This window comes from Anopheles bellator, chromosome 1 (genome assembly GCF_943735745.2).
Source record: "Anopheles bellator chromosome 1, idAnoBellAS_SP24_06.2, whole genome shotgun sequence".
NCBI classification, from domain to species: Eukaryota; Metazoa; Arthropoda; class Insecta; order Diptera; family Culicidae; genus Anopheles; species Anopheles bellator.
The window spans coordinates 57,623,672-57,636,757 of NC_071285.1; the positions used below are offsets into that span (position 1 = coordinate 57,623,672).

Here is a 13,086-nt window from a genome sequence, read left to right on the forward strand (position 1 = left end):
CGTTTGGCATCACAGCGATTGGAGGGCGAACAATATTAATTAAAGTGTGAAATCGCTCGACATGATCGATGGTCCGGCGTGGATCCGTCACGCCGGATCGCGGAAGATAAAGCGATCGGAACTAATTGAGATCGATCATCGCAAGGCCATCCCGGTGCCGTTTCCGTCCACGTCATCATTTTTTTCTGCGCGTCCCACGGCCCGAAAAGGTGGGATATTTCAATTTTCCGACACTCGCGTATCAAGCAAGGTGCTCGTTCCGAATTGGTCGCCGTTGGGTCCGGATGAGTTTGTTAAAATTCCGCCTCGTGTGCCAAAAATGGGGCGGTCGCCAGCAAACGGGTGACTCGCGAGCACGAAATGTTTGGCCTCACGTACGGGCAGCAAAAGCGAAAACAAACAGAATGTGTCCGAAAATGTGAAGTGACATTTCCTGCGACGAGTGACCCTCTTTTTTCGCGTGCCATCCGGCTTCCACCTTGCTCGACTCGTCCGCCCGGGCGCTATCGTTAGTTTCTAAGGATGTCGACTGAACAAGCGTTACCTTGACCGAGCTGTCCTCGTGGGAAGTTTCACGACGCATCGAAGGTTTGGTGGGAAAATGGTTTATTTAAACAACGAAACAATCAGCCGGACCAATCACCCGATCGCTAATTTTAGCCGCCGAAGTGCTGCTTGCCATAAGTAATATTGATATTGCGGTTCGATTAATAAACGGTCCAGGCCAAAGAGCAGGGGTTTCCGATCGGCAGGTGAAACCGGTCAGCAGGCTTAGTTTGTTGCACAGCACCCGCACGGATCAACAAATCGTCCACATTCTTCGACAATGCGGATGAGATAGAATTTCACAACGGCACTAAGGATCCATCTGGTTCCGGTGACGCACAAGCAACGGCATATAGACTTTCCGCAGTTTGCATTTTGACAATGGCTCGAATGGGAACATCTTGACTATATCGAACGGCTAATGAGACATCATCGTGCCAGTGACCTTCTGTTGCCCGGCCACCTCGAGCTCGTTTTCATTAAACTCATCAAATCACAAGACGGACTCGCTTGACTAACTTTCGATCACGTCAACCACTCAGAATCCTGTTGGACCTGTCAATCATAGTAACCGAAGCAAACACCACGCGCGCCGCGAGGTGAAAAGTCATGGAAACACTCAGAGCGAGCTGGAGTTAGGGTGAAGTTGCACGGGCGTCCAAGGTTGCGCACGATCGTTCTGGCTCGGAAGTGTCGATCATTTTCATCAAGGATCAGGCCGAAAACATAAACGCCCACCCACACCCGAAAGCATACCCCAGGAGGGGTGCGTTGTGTTGGCTAGGTGCGTTGTAGCGAAAGCAAATAATAAATAGAGTTTATTTTCGGAGCAGTCGCTGGCAGTGGAGTCCGAAATCGAGGCAGCGAAGCACGACTCCTGGCGTCTCGACGTGATGACGTTGGCACGGAACAGCGGCCGGGGATTAGGTGAGCAGGGCCCGAGGGAGGGAGGAGGGATTTTTTATTACACTACGCGCGTTTCGGAAAGGCCCTCGCGCGCCACTCATTTGTTTGTTTGTTGTAAAGTTGATCCGTTTCGAGTGAAGAGGATGTTTTTTTCTTCCCCCGGTTTCGCCGGCTGGCTGGCCGGCTGACAGAGTCCGTGGTGGTGTAGGTCAATCCGAATCTGTCACGTGTTTCCGAATCCCGGCAATGGCAGCTGACGAGATCGCGTGTTGCTCGCGCTCGGCCAGATTTAGTGACAGTGTGTTGGGGTAGCGTCAAGAGTCAAGGGAACCAAGGACCGAGCATAGGCCAGTCGGAGTGGCACGCTTAAGAAAGCAAACAGCTCGGTCCAGCTGAGTGCACGAAGGGGGCCGATGTTTACCGACGACGGTCAGGTGGTTGGCGTGTCGTAACCCTGGCAACGCCGAAATTCTGTTAGCTGAGGATGATAAAGTGTCAGCCGCCATTTCGATGCGAAAGGTGCGAAAAGGTTTGTTTTTGAAGGGTCCCCCACACCGAGTGCGGTCCGGTAAACAGCGTCTAATTTCCCTTCACAGGACATGTCGGGGACATGATCGAAGGCCCAAGTTAATCCTGTTTTTCCCAAGTAACCTTCGCCGTAAATTATGACACATCATGGTTGCCATGGTAGTGGCAATCCGTTTCGAGGTGTGAACACGATAAATATTTGCGTGGCAGCCAATTTTTCAGCCATTCCAATGGATGGAAGCCATTTTTGGAACCGACTCATCCGATATAGCGAACACTAAATTGGAAACACTTTTTGGGTTGCTCACCGTAATTTCAATAACTCTCCAGGCTGCCATAAATCATAGTATGCGCTGCGTTGCTCCACATCATCATCGTCGTCGCCGGTCGGTGGGTGAATAATCCTTCGCCACGCTCATCTGGAGTTCATTAATTCTTTCGCTTCTAGCGAGCGCCCGGTCGGTCACGACCCCTCCCATTTGACGTCACGGCACAACAATGATACATCTGCACGGAGGTGGTTCGCGTGCAAAAAGAAAATCTCGTTAAGTAATGGCGCACCCCCCTGGGGGGAACTTACGCAAGGCGAACGGCAATTTGTTTTCGTTACGTTAATCTGTCGCTCTCTCTCTCTCTCTCTCTCTCTGTCTCTCTCCCATAGACTAATGGTGTGGGGGCGACGGCAAGGATTCGCATTAAGTCCATCAGCAGCGGCACAATTAGAGAGGTGCAGGGCCAAACGTCATAACGATTCCGCCGGAGCGCTCGCAGTATCCTGCAAAGTTATAACCTCCAAAGTGCTCCTCCAGAGAGAGAGAGACAGACGATGGTAACGCGAAACTTCGAGGTTAAACAAGCGAAGGTGTCATGTGGCCAGCGTGTGAGTAAATTTAGCCAGGCCGCCGGAGGAGTTCATTCACTGTCAGCCACTGTGCCACGATCCAGTGCACGCCCTTCTGACTTATGGACCTCGGGCCAGCCTGATCACCTGATCGCTCTTCCAGGAAACCACTCCACTAGGCCGCTCGGCGAGCCGCACAGAGACTGCGTAAGGCATGTTGCGTGTCCGCCGGGTGCTATTTTAAGAATTATGCAACAGACCGACCGATCCCGGCACTGGGACGGTTCGGGAGATGCGTTCGAGCCGCTTCACCCCGTTGAAGACATGTTGGCCTCAGCGCCGACGCCGTCGCCGTGATCCGCTAATAGATGCCCGGTGCACGCAAAAGTGTCATCTGCTGCGTCAAGTGCCGACGCTGACACGTGAGCCAACTTGAGACGGCTTCAATGAGGATCGTCTAATGAGAGCTAATGATACAGCAAAACGCCATTTACACCCAACCGACGCCCGGGTGATGCCTTGGCCTCTTGACGGTAACTGATAGGCACATGGCGCTGATCGCACATGGAAAATATTACTACCGGGTTTCGGTGCTCGCCCGAAACCAGACTCGATGGAGGCGCACGGTGCTCGGTTTATGAAGCAGTTGCAGTTTATTTTCTTTGCCGCGTGCAAAGAAATAAAATCCGATTTCCATACTGGCCAGCATAGTTATGATGCCACAACACGAAACATTACTCAAACAGTTTGAATCCCTGTACCGAAAATGTGGGTCAAGCACGACCTGGCTGACCTTTCGGTTGTCGTCGCTGCTCTTACCGTCACGGAAGGCAGTGAAGTTCCTTCCAAAGTTTCTAGTTGCTCTACCACGCTCCATTAGAGCTCGCTAGTCTTCGCTTCGCGCTCTGATTATTCATCATTTTCCCGGACCGCACGGCCAGGCAGACCGGTCGACGCGCACGACATGATTTACGATCCGTGGCCCCGCGAAACGTCACTCTCTCCGTGAGTGAGTAATGGCCGTGTATGTGGCCGGAGTGTGCCCATTGTGGAGCACGCTCTCGCAAGACAGCAATTTATTGCCCCGCCGGGGGCCAGCAATCAGGTGATATTTCGTTTACGGTCGCGGTGCGCGTGCGTTGATTGGGCTTTTTTTCGAGTTTTTATTTCACTGACTTTACACTCTAAATGTTGCACGGTGTTCCCTAAAGCAAGTCTCTTTGGTGGACCGTTTAAAATCACAAAATCGCCTAAAGTAGTCTTACGCTAACTAACGCTAACGGCTAACGGCTGGCTGGCCGGTCGATCACTTCCAATCGTGCACACTGCCCCGGGACGACGTCCGGTAGATGGAGTCTCGGCTGCTGGAACGAAGGCAGGCCGATGGTTCGCGACCTGCGATCGAGGCCTTGATCGCTATCCTCATTGCCATCGGTAGTGTCTGCCGGGTGTGCGAGAGAAAGAGAGAGAGATAGAAAGTGAGATCGTGTGCGATCGCAGTGCAGAGTAGTAGAGGGAACGCAGATGCTTTCTGTCAGACGAGCGAGCGGCGCGCCCAGGATGAAAGGTCTTTCATCATGGCGGCCAATTTTATCGATAGCCGATCGCGATGCAAGCTGGAATCAATTAGAGAGAACCCGACGGAGGGGTCTCTCCCTGTATAGAGAGACAGGGGGTTGATTCATCAAACCTCCGTGGCGTGCTCTTTCGCGGCGCGCCACTATTAATAGAGCGCGAGCGCTGCGAGTCTATCGACGGGCGGCAGCGAGCAGGTACATGATCTATCGCTCACAACAACCGGGAACCACGCCGCCGGGTGCCGGTTGTGTGGCGTAAAAATAGCCCGTCGCATGTCGGCCCATTCTAGTCCCGATCTCGATCTCGAAGCCTCCGATGGTGACTCCGATTCTGAGTGGCCGCGTTCCATGTGGGCTCGCCCGGATGGCGTTCCAAAGTGACAGCGGTGGGATCAGTCACCAGTTCCAATGGCCCGTCTCGCGAAGATTGATGTCCACAAACCAGGCGGCACCAAGGATGGCCACAGGGTTGTCAACTGTCCTTCAAACGGTTCGGCCGGCCGCTCGCTCGCTCGTCTATTATTAGTGCCCGAGGCCCCTGATAGAGCCGGGTTATCGGGCGAGCATCGTCTAACCTACCTTAACGTTGTCTGCCGGCGCATGCGGATACGCCTTCGGTTGGTAGCGGTGAATGGGTAGCGAATTTGGCAGTACGAGGGACGTACGGGGCACCACATGGTGGTGCAGTGGCGCGTGGTAGCCGTTCTGGAGCACCGACTTCCGGCGTACCTGAGGGCTGAGCGAGTCGTGGCGTTGGAGCTTCGGGCGCCCACTATACTGCGGAACTGGGGTACGCAAGGAGCTTCGGCGCGAGGCGGCCGATGGCCGGTAGTGGAAGTAAGCCGTTTCGTCCGGCAGCCCGTCCAGTGCGTCGTGGCTGGTGCTGCTGCTGCTGTGCGTGCTGCTGATCGTGTCCGGATCGGCGAGATCGTCCTCGCGCACCTCGCAGCTGTACATGGAGAAGCGGGCCAGGAACTGGGGTGTAATGCGGAGCGCCGACAGGACATTCAGTGGCTGGAAGTGCCGGATGCCGTCCTCATCCAGCACGGTGTAGGCGATCGTACCCGCCAGCACCTCGTGGCTCGATTCGCGCGGGATCACCGCCTGGAAGCCACGCTTGATGATAAGGAACGCCTTCGAGCAGTGCCCTCGGCTGCGTCCTTGGCCACTGCGCAGGAAGAACTCCTCGATCGCGAGCTGATTGTTGGCGTAGAACAGCGACAACGGCACGTCCTTCGAAGTCTCGAGGGCAGCGATCCGTCGCGGTGCGTACGAGAGGGCACCGCTCTGGCGGATCAGCTCCCGAAACCGATCGCTCTTGGTCGCTTGGGTCGGTGTCCGGCCCAGGCCTTCCATCAGCTCCCGGTACTCGTCGTCATCCTCGGCCAGCTGCTCCATGATCAGCACCCGGTTCACGATCGCGAACAGCTCGTCGTCTCGCTGCAGGTCACGCAGTGCACCCGGCCGCGTCATCAGATACCGGAACGTTTCCGCTTCCTTCGAGTGGCCCAAGGCGTGGGACAATCCTTCGCACTTCTGAAGCAGCACACGGAGAGTTCGCCCGTCGTGCGATTGCCCCGCGTCTTCGACCAACTCCGCGAGGGCAACCTGCGCCCGCTCCTGGATGCTGTCCACCAGGGCCGTCTGCAGGATCTCCGAGATGTTGACGCTTCCCTCGACGACGCCGCTACTCTTGAGGCTGGTGACGATCGACTTGAAGAGGTGTTCGTCCTTTTTGAGCAGATTGACGAACGCTTCGGCCATGGCACCGTTGTCTAGCAGCTGGCAGAACTCCTCGATCGCGTCCGTTAGTGGTGGGGGAACTTGAGCCTGGGCTTGCTCGTCCGGTTCCGGTTCCTCCATGAGCGCCGCCAGTGTCCGCAGCTTCTGGTCGATGTTGTTCTTCACGATCGTCCGGTTCACGGCCCCGAACAGGTACTCGACGGCTTCCGGTGATTCCACGACGTGCCGCAGCTCGTCCACCGTGTACTCGCCGCCCGTCAGGATCGCTTCGGCGATCAGTTCGTGTATGCTACGGCCCTGCCCATCCGATCCGCCCAGGACCGCAGCCAGGTTTGCGGCCAGTGCTTCGACCACTCCGATCGAACCGTTACAGACTCGTTCGTCCGTGGCGATCGTCTCGCCGTACTGCAGCGCCCCCGGGTCCACCTTCCGGCAGACGGCTTTCAACCCATCGAAGATGGTCTCGAGCGTGTCCAGGCTGGCCCCGGGCATGCCTCCTTCGGCCAGCAGACGTTGCAGTGCCTGGCGCTCCTTGGTGCTTTCGAGGACGTAATCAACGGCGGATGCTTCGACCTGTCGGCCGATCGGCATCCCGGACTCGGCCAGACTCTGCAGGATCGCACTGTCCAGACTGACGACAAGCGAGCGGGGACCGTCACCCGTCAGGGCCCCCCCATCGGTCGGTTTCAGGAGCTTCAGTTCCTCCGGCGTCACGGTGAAACTCTGCACCAGGAACTCTTCGTCCCCGTCGGCGGTATCCTTGAGGTCGGGCGCCACGAACCGCGGCCCGTCGGCCGTCTGTACGATGCGGCCCGGAATGAACGTGACCTTGTCCGCCGTCTCGAGCACCCGGCCCGGCACGAAGCGGGGCCCCTCGTCCGTGTCCACGATCTGACCCGGCACGAACCTCTCCCCGTCGTCGTCGGTGCTGATCACCTGGCCCGGGATAAACGTCGGCCCGGCCCGTGTGTTGATGATCTGCCCCGGCACAAACCGCGGCCCATCCGGTCCACCGTCCATCGTCTGGCCCGGCACAAACTTCGGTCCCGCCCGCGTCTCGATGATCTGCCCCGGAACGAACTTCATGCCTTCCGACGTCTCGATCACCTGCCCGGGGACGAACTGCTCGCCCCGATCCGTCAGCACCACCTGACCCGGGATGAACCCGGAGTCATCGCCTCCGTCCGTCGTCCGGATGCCCGGGATGAACTTGGAGTCGAGCCGATGCCGAACCAGCTTCCCCGGGACCACTTTCCCCGCCGGCAGATGCTCCCGTCCGATGCGTTCCGGATAGAACTCGACTTCGCCGCTGGCCTCGTTCTGCACCAGGTGGCCGAATACACAGATCGATGGCTCTCCGACCGTAAGCCGCTCACCGTCCACCACTAGCCCCACCGGGGAAGCCTCACTGAACCGGATCGCCTCGATCGTGGCCGCCAGCTCGAACCGGACCTCGCCACCGTCGATCGTCGTGGTGCCCGGCATGAACACATCCCCGTGCCGGCTGTGCACGATCTGACCCTCGATGAACTTGGAGCCCTCCTTCGTGTCCACGTTCACCCCCGGCACGAACCGCGTCCCGTCACCGACACCCGGCACGAACACATCCCCAACGTACTGTCCCGGAACGAACTTTGCACCCTCCGCCGTTGTGATGGTGCGGCCAGGGACGAACCGATCGCCTACCGTTTGGCCGGGGATGAACATCAGCTCCCCGCTGGCCGTCGCTACATTCTGCCCCGGGATGAACCGTTCCCGACCCTGCACCGTGATCGTCTGACCCGGCATGAACTGCAGACCACCGTCCGGGGTGTGGATCGGTTGACCCGGGACAAACAGCCCGCTCCGATCGTCCACCACACCCGCCACAAACTTGCTGACCCCCTCGGGGGTCACGATCGTGGCGCCCTCTACGAACCGTGGCTCATCACCCAGGACCTGGCCAGGGACGAACCGTCCGTCGATCTGCTTGCCGGCGATGAAGCTCGCCTGGGCTGATCTGCCCGTTCCGGCCATCAGCTCGCCGGGGATGAACTGGATCGTTCCGTCGGGTGCCGTGATCGTAACGCCCGGCACAAACTCCTGCCCGAGTGTCTGGCCCGGCACGAAGCAGGGCTTCCCGGTGACGAGCAGCATCTGGCCGGGCACGAAGACTGGCTGGTGGTTGACCACGAGGCGCACTCCGGGCACTCCGTTCACTTCGGCCGGTTGTCCTTGCGAAAGGTGCGTCACGACTGACGCGAGGTCATCCAGGTGAGCCAGCAGTTCCTGGGCTCCTCCGTCGGCCAGCCGCTCATCGACCCCACAGAGGGCCTGCAGTGTGTCGGGTGCGAGGGCTCCGATCGCTTTGGCCCTCTCCGGTCGCAATTCCACCCGGACCGGGGTGATCACTCCGACGTAGGAGGCTGCCTCCAGTCCACCGCACTTTTCCAGTAGTCCCGGATCGACGTCGAGCTGACGGGCGGGGACCTCCACCGGGGTCACGGTGATTAGCTGGGGAAGCTCCTTGAGTCGGTTCGGAACACCACCTCCGGTGGCTGCTTCCCGCTCGAGTGTGCTCCAGTCCCAGGACTCGATCAGTGGTTTCACCAGATCCGCCAGTTCCGGTTGCTGCTCGATCAGGTGCGCATCGAGCTGGAGTGCCCTCAGCTTCTCCGCTCGCTGCCTCTCACGCCGTTCCGCCGCCAACCGGACCGCCTTCTCGCGGTGCTCCTCGATGAATCGCTGTTCCTGCTCCTCAGCATCGTCCTGCACTTTTTCTTTCTGCTCGAAAATATTCGCGATACCGGCCAGTTGTCCCCGGTTGCCCCGGTTCGGTTTCGGTCGCTTAGCGTCCTCCTTAGCGCGCTTCTTGATCACTTCCTCCCGGGGGCCTTCTCCCTCGTACAGTTGCTCCAGCACGTCCTGATCGACGCCTCGCAACGCCACACTCACACTGTTACCCTGGCGTAGCTTGATCAGCAGCTTGTCGGACTCTTTGGCCAGCATCACGTCCCGGACGTCTCCATCACGGACGGCCGCTTCGAGGCGGGCTGGAAACACCAGCCCGAAGCCACGCTCGTCCACCCGGTACACGTAGAGGGTCTGCTCGACGGGTCGCCCTGCTTTCGCCTCCAGCACACCCGTCAGCGTGCGCTGGCTTTCGTCGCCGGCATCCAGAACGGGCAGCACGTACCGGAAGGTGCCCAGGACCGCGTGCTTCCGGCACCCGTACGTGCCCGGCTGGTAGTGGTGAGGATCCAGTTCACCCGCCACGTTCGTGATCTTACAGCGTTCCCGGCCCGGTGCCTGCCCGCGAACCAGCAGCACCGGGATGAAGTGATGCGACGGCAACCCGTACGCTTTGCCCGTCACGCGGCAGAACCGCTTGGCGGCTGCGGGCGAGATCGGCGGAAGCATCGGGAAGTAGTTCGGCTTCGGGAGCGACCGGCATTTGCCGGTGATCCGACAGAACGACATGGTGCAGGGTGGGGGGATCTTTCGCAACGTCTCTCTCTCTCTCCCTCTTTTTCTCGCGAGGGGTTCACTAGGCCACAGTCCAGCCACAGGTGACGTGGCACGATGCTTGCAACATAATCGTGACTCACATCGATGAGGATGTTTATTTTCAGCCTCACACAGTCACAATGCACCCGACCGGCTCAAGAACCGGCGATCGGTGTGGGGTGGGGACCGGGATCCAGACGATCCGGGCGCACCTGAGCCTCGAATTTGCAGTGTTAAACGGGGCCGGGAAAAAATGACACAAACCCGCGATGGTGCACTAAAAATACCACAAACTCACTTCACGGGGGCCACATCAGCATCCCGAGGGGGAATTCGGTGTGCCTGTGTGTTTGTGCGATCGCTACGCTTCCGTTTTGTGTGCCGCTGACAGGCCGGCAAGCGATTGACAGTGACGGCGTTCCTCGGTTTTTTTGTTTTTTCACTTCTCCCGAATTTTTCACCAACAATTCACTTGCAGACGTGGTCCCTTTTTCACTGACACCCGGCAGGGGGACACTCGATCGCGCGCGTCTCACTCGGGCAACGGACTCGAACTGACTCGACTCGGCGGACCAATCGCCGGATGCTGACCGCGATGCTAGCGAATGAGTGGTCTCGCGATCGCTCGGAAGGTGTATTTAAGTGTGCTCCCCCCTTGTTTTCTGAAGATCTGACTCGCGAGAGAGAGTCGCAGTGAGCCGTGAGTGAGTCTCTCACGACGGGCACTCAGCAGCAACTCCCTGGCAACGGCGGTAACTTTTCAACCCCGCCCCGATGAGGTGCTCAGGTGCGTTGCCTACTTTAATGTGCCTGCTCGACGAAAGTCACGGTGAGAGTGTCGTGCAAAAAAGACGCTGTTACCTTCGGCAAACGAGCACGATCCTTTTTTATGCGATCTTCTTCTTAATCACTCCCGAGGTGGAGATGCAGTGTTAATAACTGGACCAGCGAAACCCGGGCGCAAAAAATTCCACTCCGAACCCAACCCGAGCTCCAAAGATGAGGAAACCAGGATTTGTTTATAAACACAAAGTTTTGTGAATTTTTGCGAAACGCACGGAAATGCATCGCGATCGGTGTGTGGTCGACGAATTTCTGCCACGGATCGTTCACGGTTTAAATTTCGCCATTTTTTTTCTGCCAATCGCAGAAATGATTGACAAAGAGCAACGATTGTAGGTTGCCGCCGCCGTCAGGATTTCCGATAAAACTTCCGAAAAATTTCCGATGAGTCCCGGTCTTTGTCAAGCCGGAGAGCGTGACGTTGACAGGCGTGTAAAACGAGGCAGCGCAAAAGAAAGATCGTTAGATCGGTGACAAACCAGCTCACACACGGGACGCTCCTTCTTGTTCTGAAACCTACATTGTAAAACATGACACGCATCCTTGTTGGTCGTACTGACACGGGACGGATGGACATTAATTGGCCAGGAAGCAGAAAACTTTGCGGGTAGCGAAACAACTTTAGCTTCGATTAATAAAATGTGTGGAGCAACACAAAGCGAACATGGTTGGGTGCCATTTTTCCTCCTCACTTTAATAAATCTGTCAGTCAACGTTAAGGAAAGCATAAAAACGATCAGACTGCCACCATCTGTGCCGGCTGTGGCCGTTTGTCGGCAAGTCGGAACAGTGGTCATAATCATTAGAACGGGCCGACCAACGGTGATTGATGGCAAACAATTCAAAGTCTCACTGGACACCAGATACTCCGCGGTTTCGGAACTGAAACCAATCTGAGCTGTGAAGTTCTGTTTATTGTTTCAAAAACTGCTCAGCGAGCGTCCTTTTTTTCGGTGCGCGTCTGAGTGAGCGAAATAAATCGCCTCCAGTTGGCTCGGTCCATACGTTGGTGGAGGTTGGCTGAACCCGATCAAGGTCTGGTGGCCTCGCGGAAAGATCATCCCATCCTAGCCAGCTGATCGGTTGAACGGAACGAGAAAACTCTCAACCGCAACCGCAGCCGGAGCTGACAGTCTGATGGATGGCGCTTGACAGTTGCCGGCCTTTAAGTCGCGAGGACGTTCGCACCTCGGCCGGGTCCGGGTCCGCGAACGGCCCGGATACACCAACCGGATGCACGGCAGGAGGACACTCTCGCGGTGACGGATGGTAGATTAAGTGCGCGGCCTACGCTACGGAGCAAAACCCACGTTCCGAAAGGGAACCGGACCTGGGTTTTTTCTCCCTTGCATCGCACGTCAGCTTCAATTTCAGCTTTGGCCGCCGACATGCACTAATGATGGTGCCGGTGACGGTCACCGGCGTTGCGGCGAAAGTAATGCACGAATGTACGATCAACGGGGAAAACACTGGGAAGCGTGAATGAAAAATACCACCCAGCTGTTGCCGAGTGGCGAGTGGATTAAACAAATAATAATGTGCAAAAATTAAAACTAAATGATCATTTTTGAAACACAGCTTCCGCCTGCCTTAAAATTTTGGCTTGCGATCAACCCCTCGATGGGCCCATTTGCGACGTAATCCGAGTGTACGGTTTCACATCTGGTATGCATCAAGCGATGTCCTGTCTTGTGATGTAAAAAAGAATTAACCTTTCGCCGCATTACAAAACAACGGAATGAAAGAGCAAACCGGTGATGTGCGCCAGGACTGACAGCTACATCACTAACACGGAAGGCGGATGTTTGGCTCTCAGTCGTCCCAAAGCCATCCCTCAGTTGGCCCAATGCACCGTAAGTTGAAATATGAGAAGTGCTGAACAAACAAAAAAGATCCTCAAGAAGGTGTCCAATTAGGAATCGAGAGGCACCAGGCGTCTCCATCGGGCCGTCGGTAAAAATATCCCTGATTATCGTATTTTTAAACTCAAAATTAGAGCCGTAATCGGGTAACGAGCCGGAAACGGCTGACTTCGGATACATTCGTTCACCGTGTTTCGTTTAAATACGCATAATCCACTGAATGTCGACCGAACCTCGGAGGACATCTTAATCGCCCGCAGAGGACGGATGCAGTTGGGCTTTTCCCGTCACCTAGTCGCTGCGAACGCTGCGTGCAATGTTAAACGAGCCGTGGACGATTAACTCTCTCCGCCACGAACAACCTGCACCGCCTCGCCATATGATCTTCAACCCGCTAGGGATCGTCACCTGTTGAAAGCTCCGTTTCGATCGATTCGTAACTGGAACGAATGCTGACAGATGTCGCGAAAATGTGCACGCGATCGCCACCAGAGTGCGCTAGCTGATCGTGCTTGAAACGTTGCGTGCACGATCTTTCGCGCGTCGGTTTTAAGTTTACACCACGCTGTGCGAGTTGCGAGCAGTGAGTTGATTTATTTTTAAAAACTCGCCGAACTCGCCGGTGGACAACGGTGGGTCACAGAGAGCGGAAGTGGCGCGGAATGGCGTAAATCGTTTAATCGTGCGAAGTGCGAATCCGGTATCGATCAGGTAAACACGGCGACCTACCTTGAATCCCTGGCTAGGGTTCTCG

The 13,086-nt window shown here is 56.7% G+C and overlaps 1 protein-coding gene across 1 annotated transcript; it reads right to left on the bottom strand.

Annotated features, from left to right (window-relative positions):
* Positions 1 to 4,063: 4,063 nt before the first annotated feature.
* LOC131212850 (uncharacterized) lies at positions 4,064 to 9,600 on the bottom strand. The gene is made up of 2 exons (XM_058206902.1): positions 4,978 to 9,600; positions 4,064 to 4,262 (listed from the first exon to the last, which is right to left on the bottom strand). Exons 1-2 carry the CDS (start codon positions 9,598 to 9,600, stop codon positions 4,128 to 4,130), a joined length of 4,758 nt encoding a protein of 1,585 aa, XP_058062885.1. The 3' UTR covers positions 4,064 to 4,127.
* Positions 9,601 to 13,086: the final 3,486 nt, after the last annotated feature.

Bases quoted from the DNA above. Each gene is read 5' to 3' on its own strand.
- LOC131212850 (XM_058206902.1), bottom strand. From the start codon at position 9,600: ATGTCGTTCTGTCGGATCACCGGCAAATGCCGGTCGCTCCCGAAGCCG. The intron at 4,263-4,977 runs GTAGGTTAGACG...CACACCCGGCAG, and splicing joins CGCCGGCAGACAACGTTAAG to ACACTACCGATGGCAATGAG.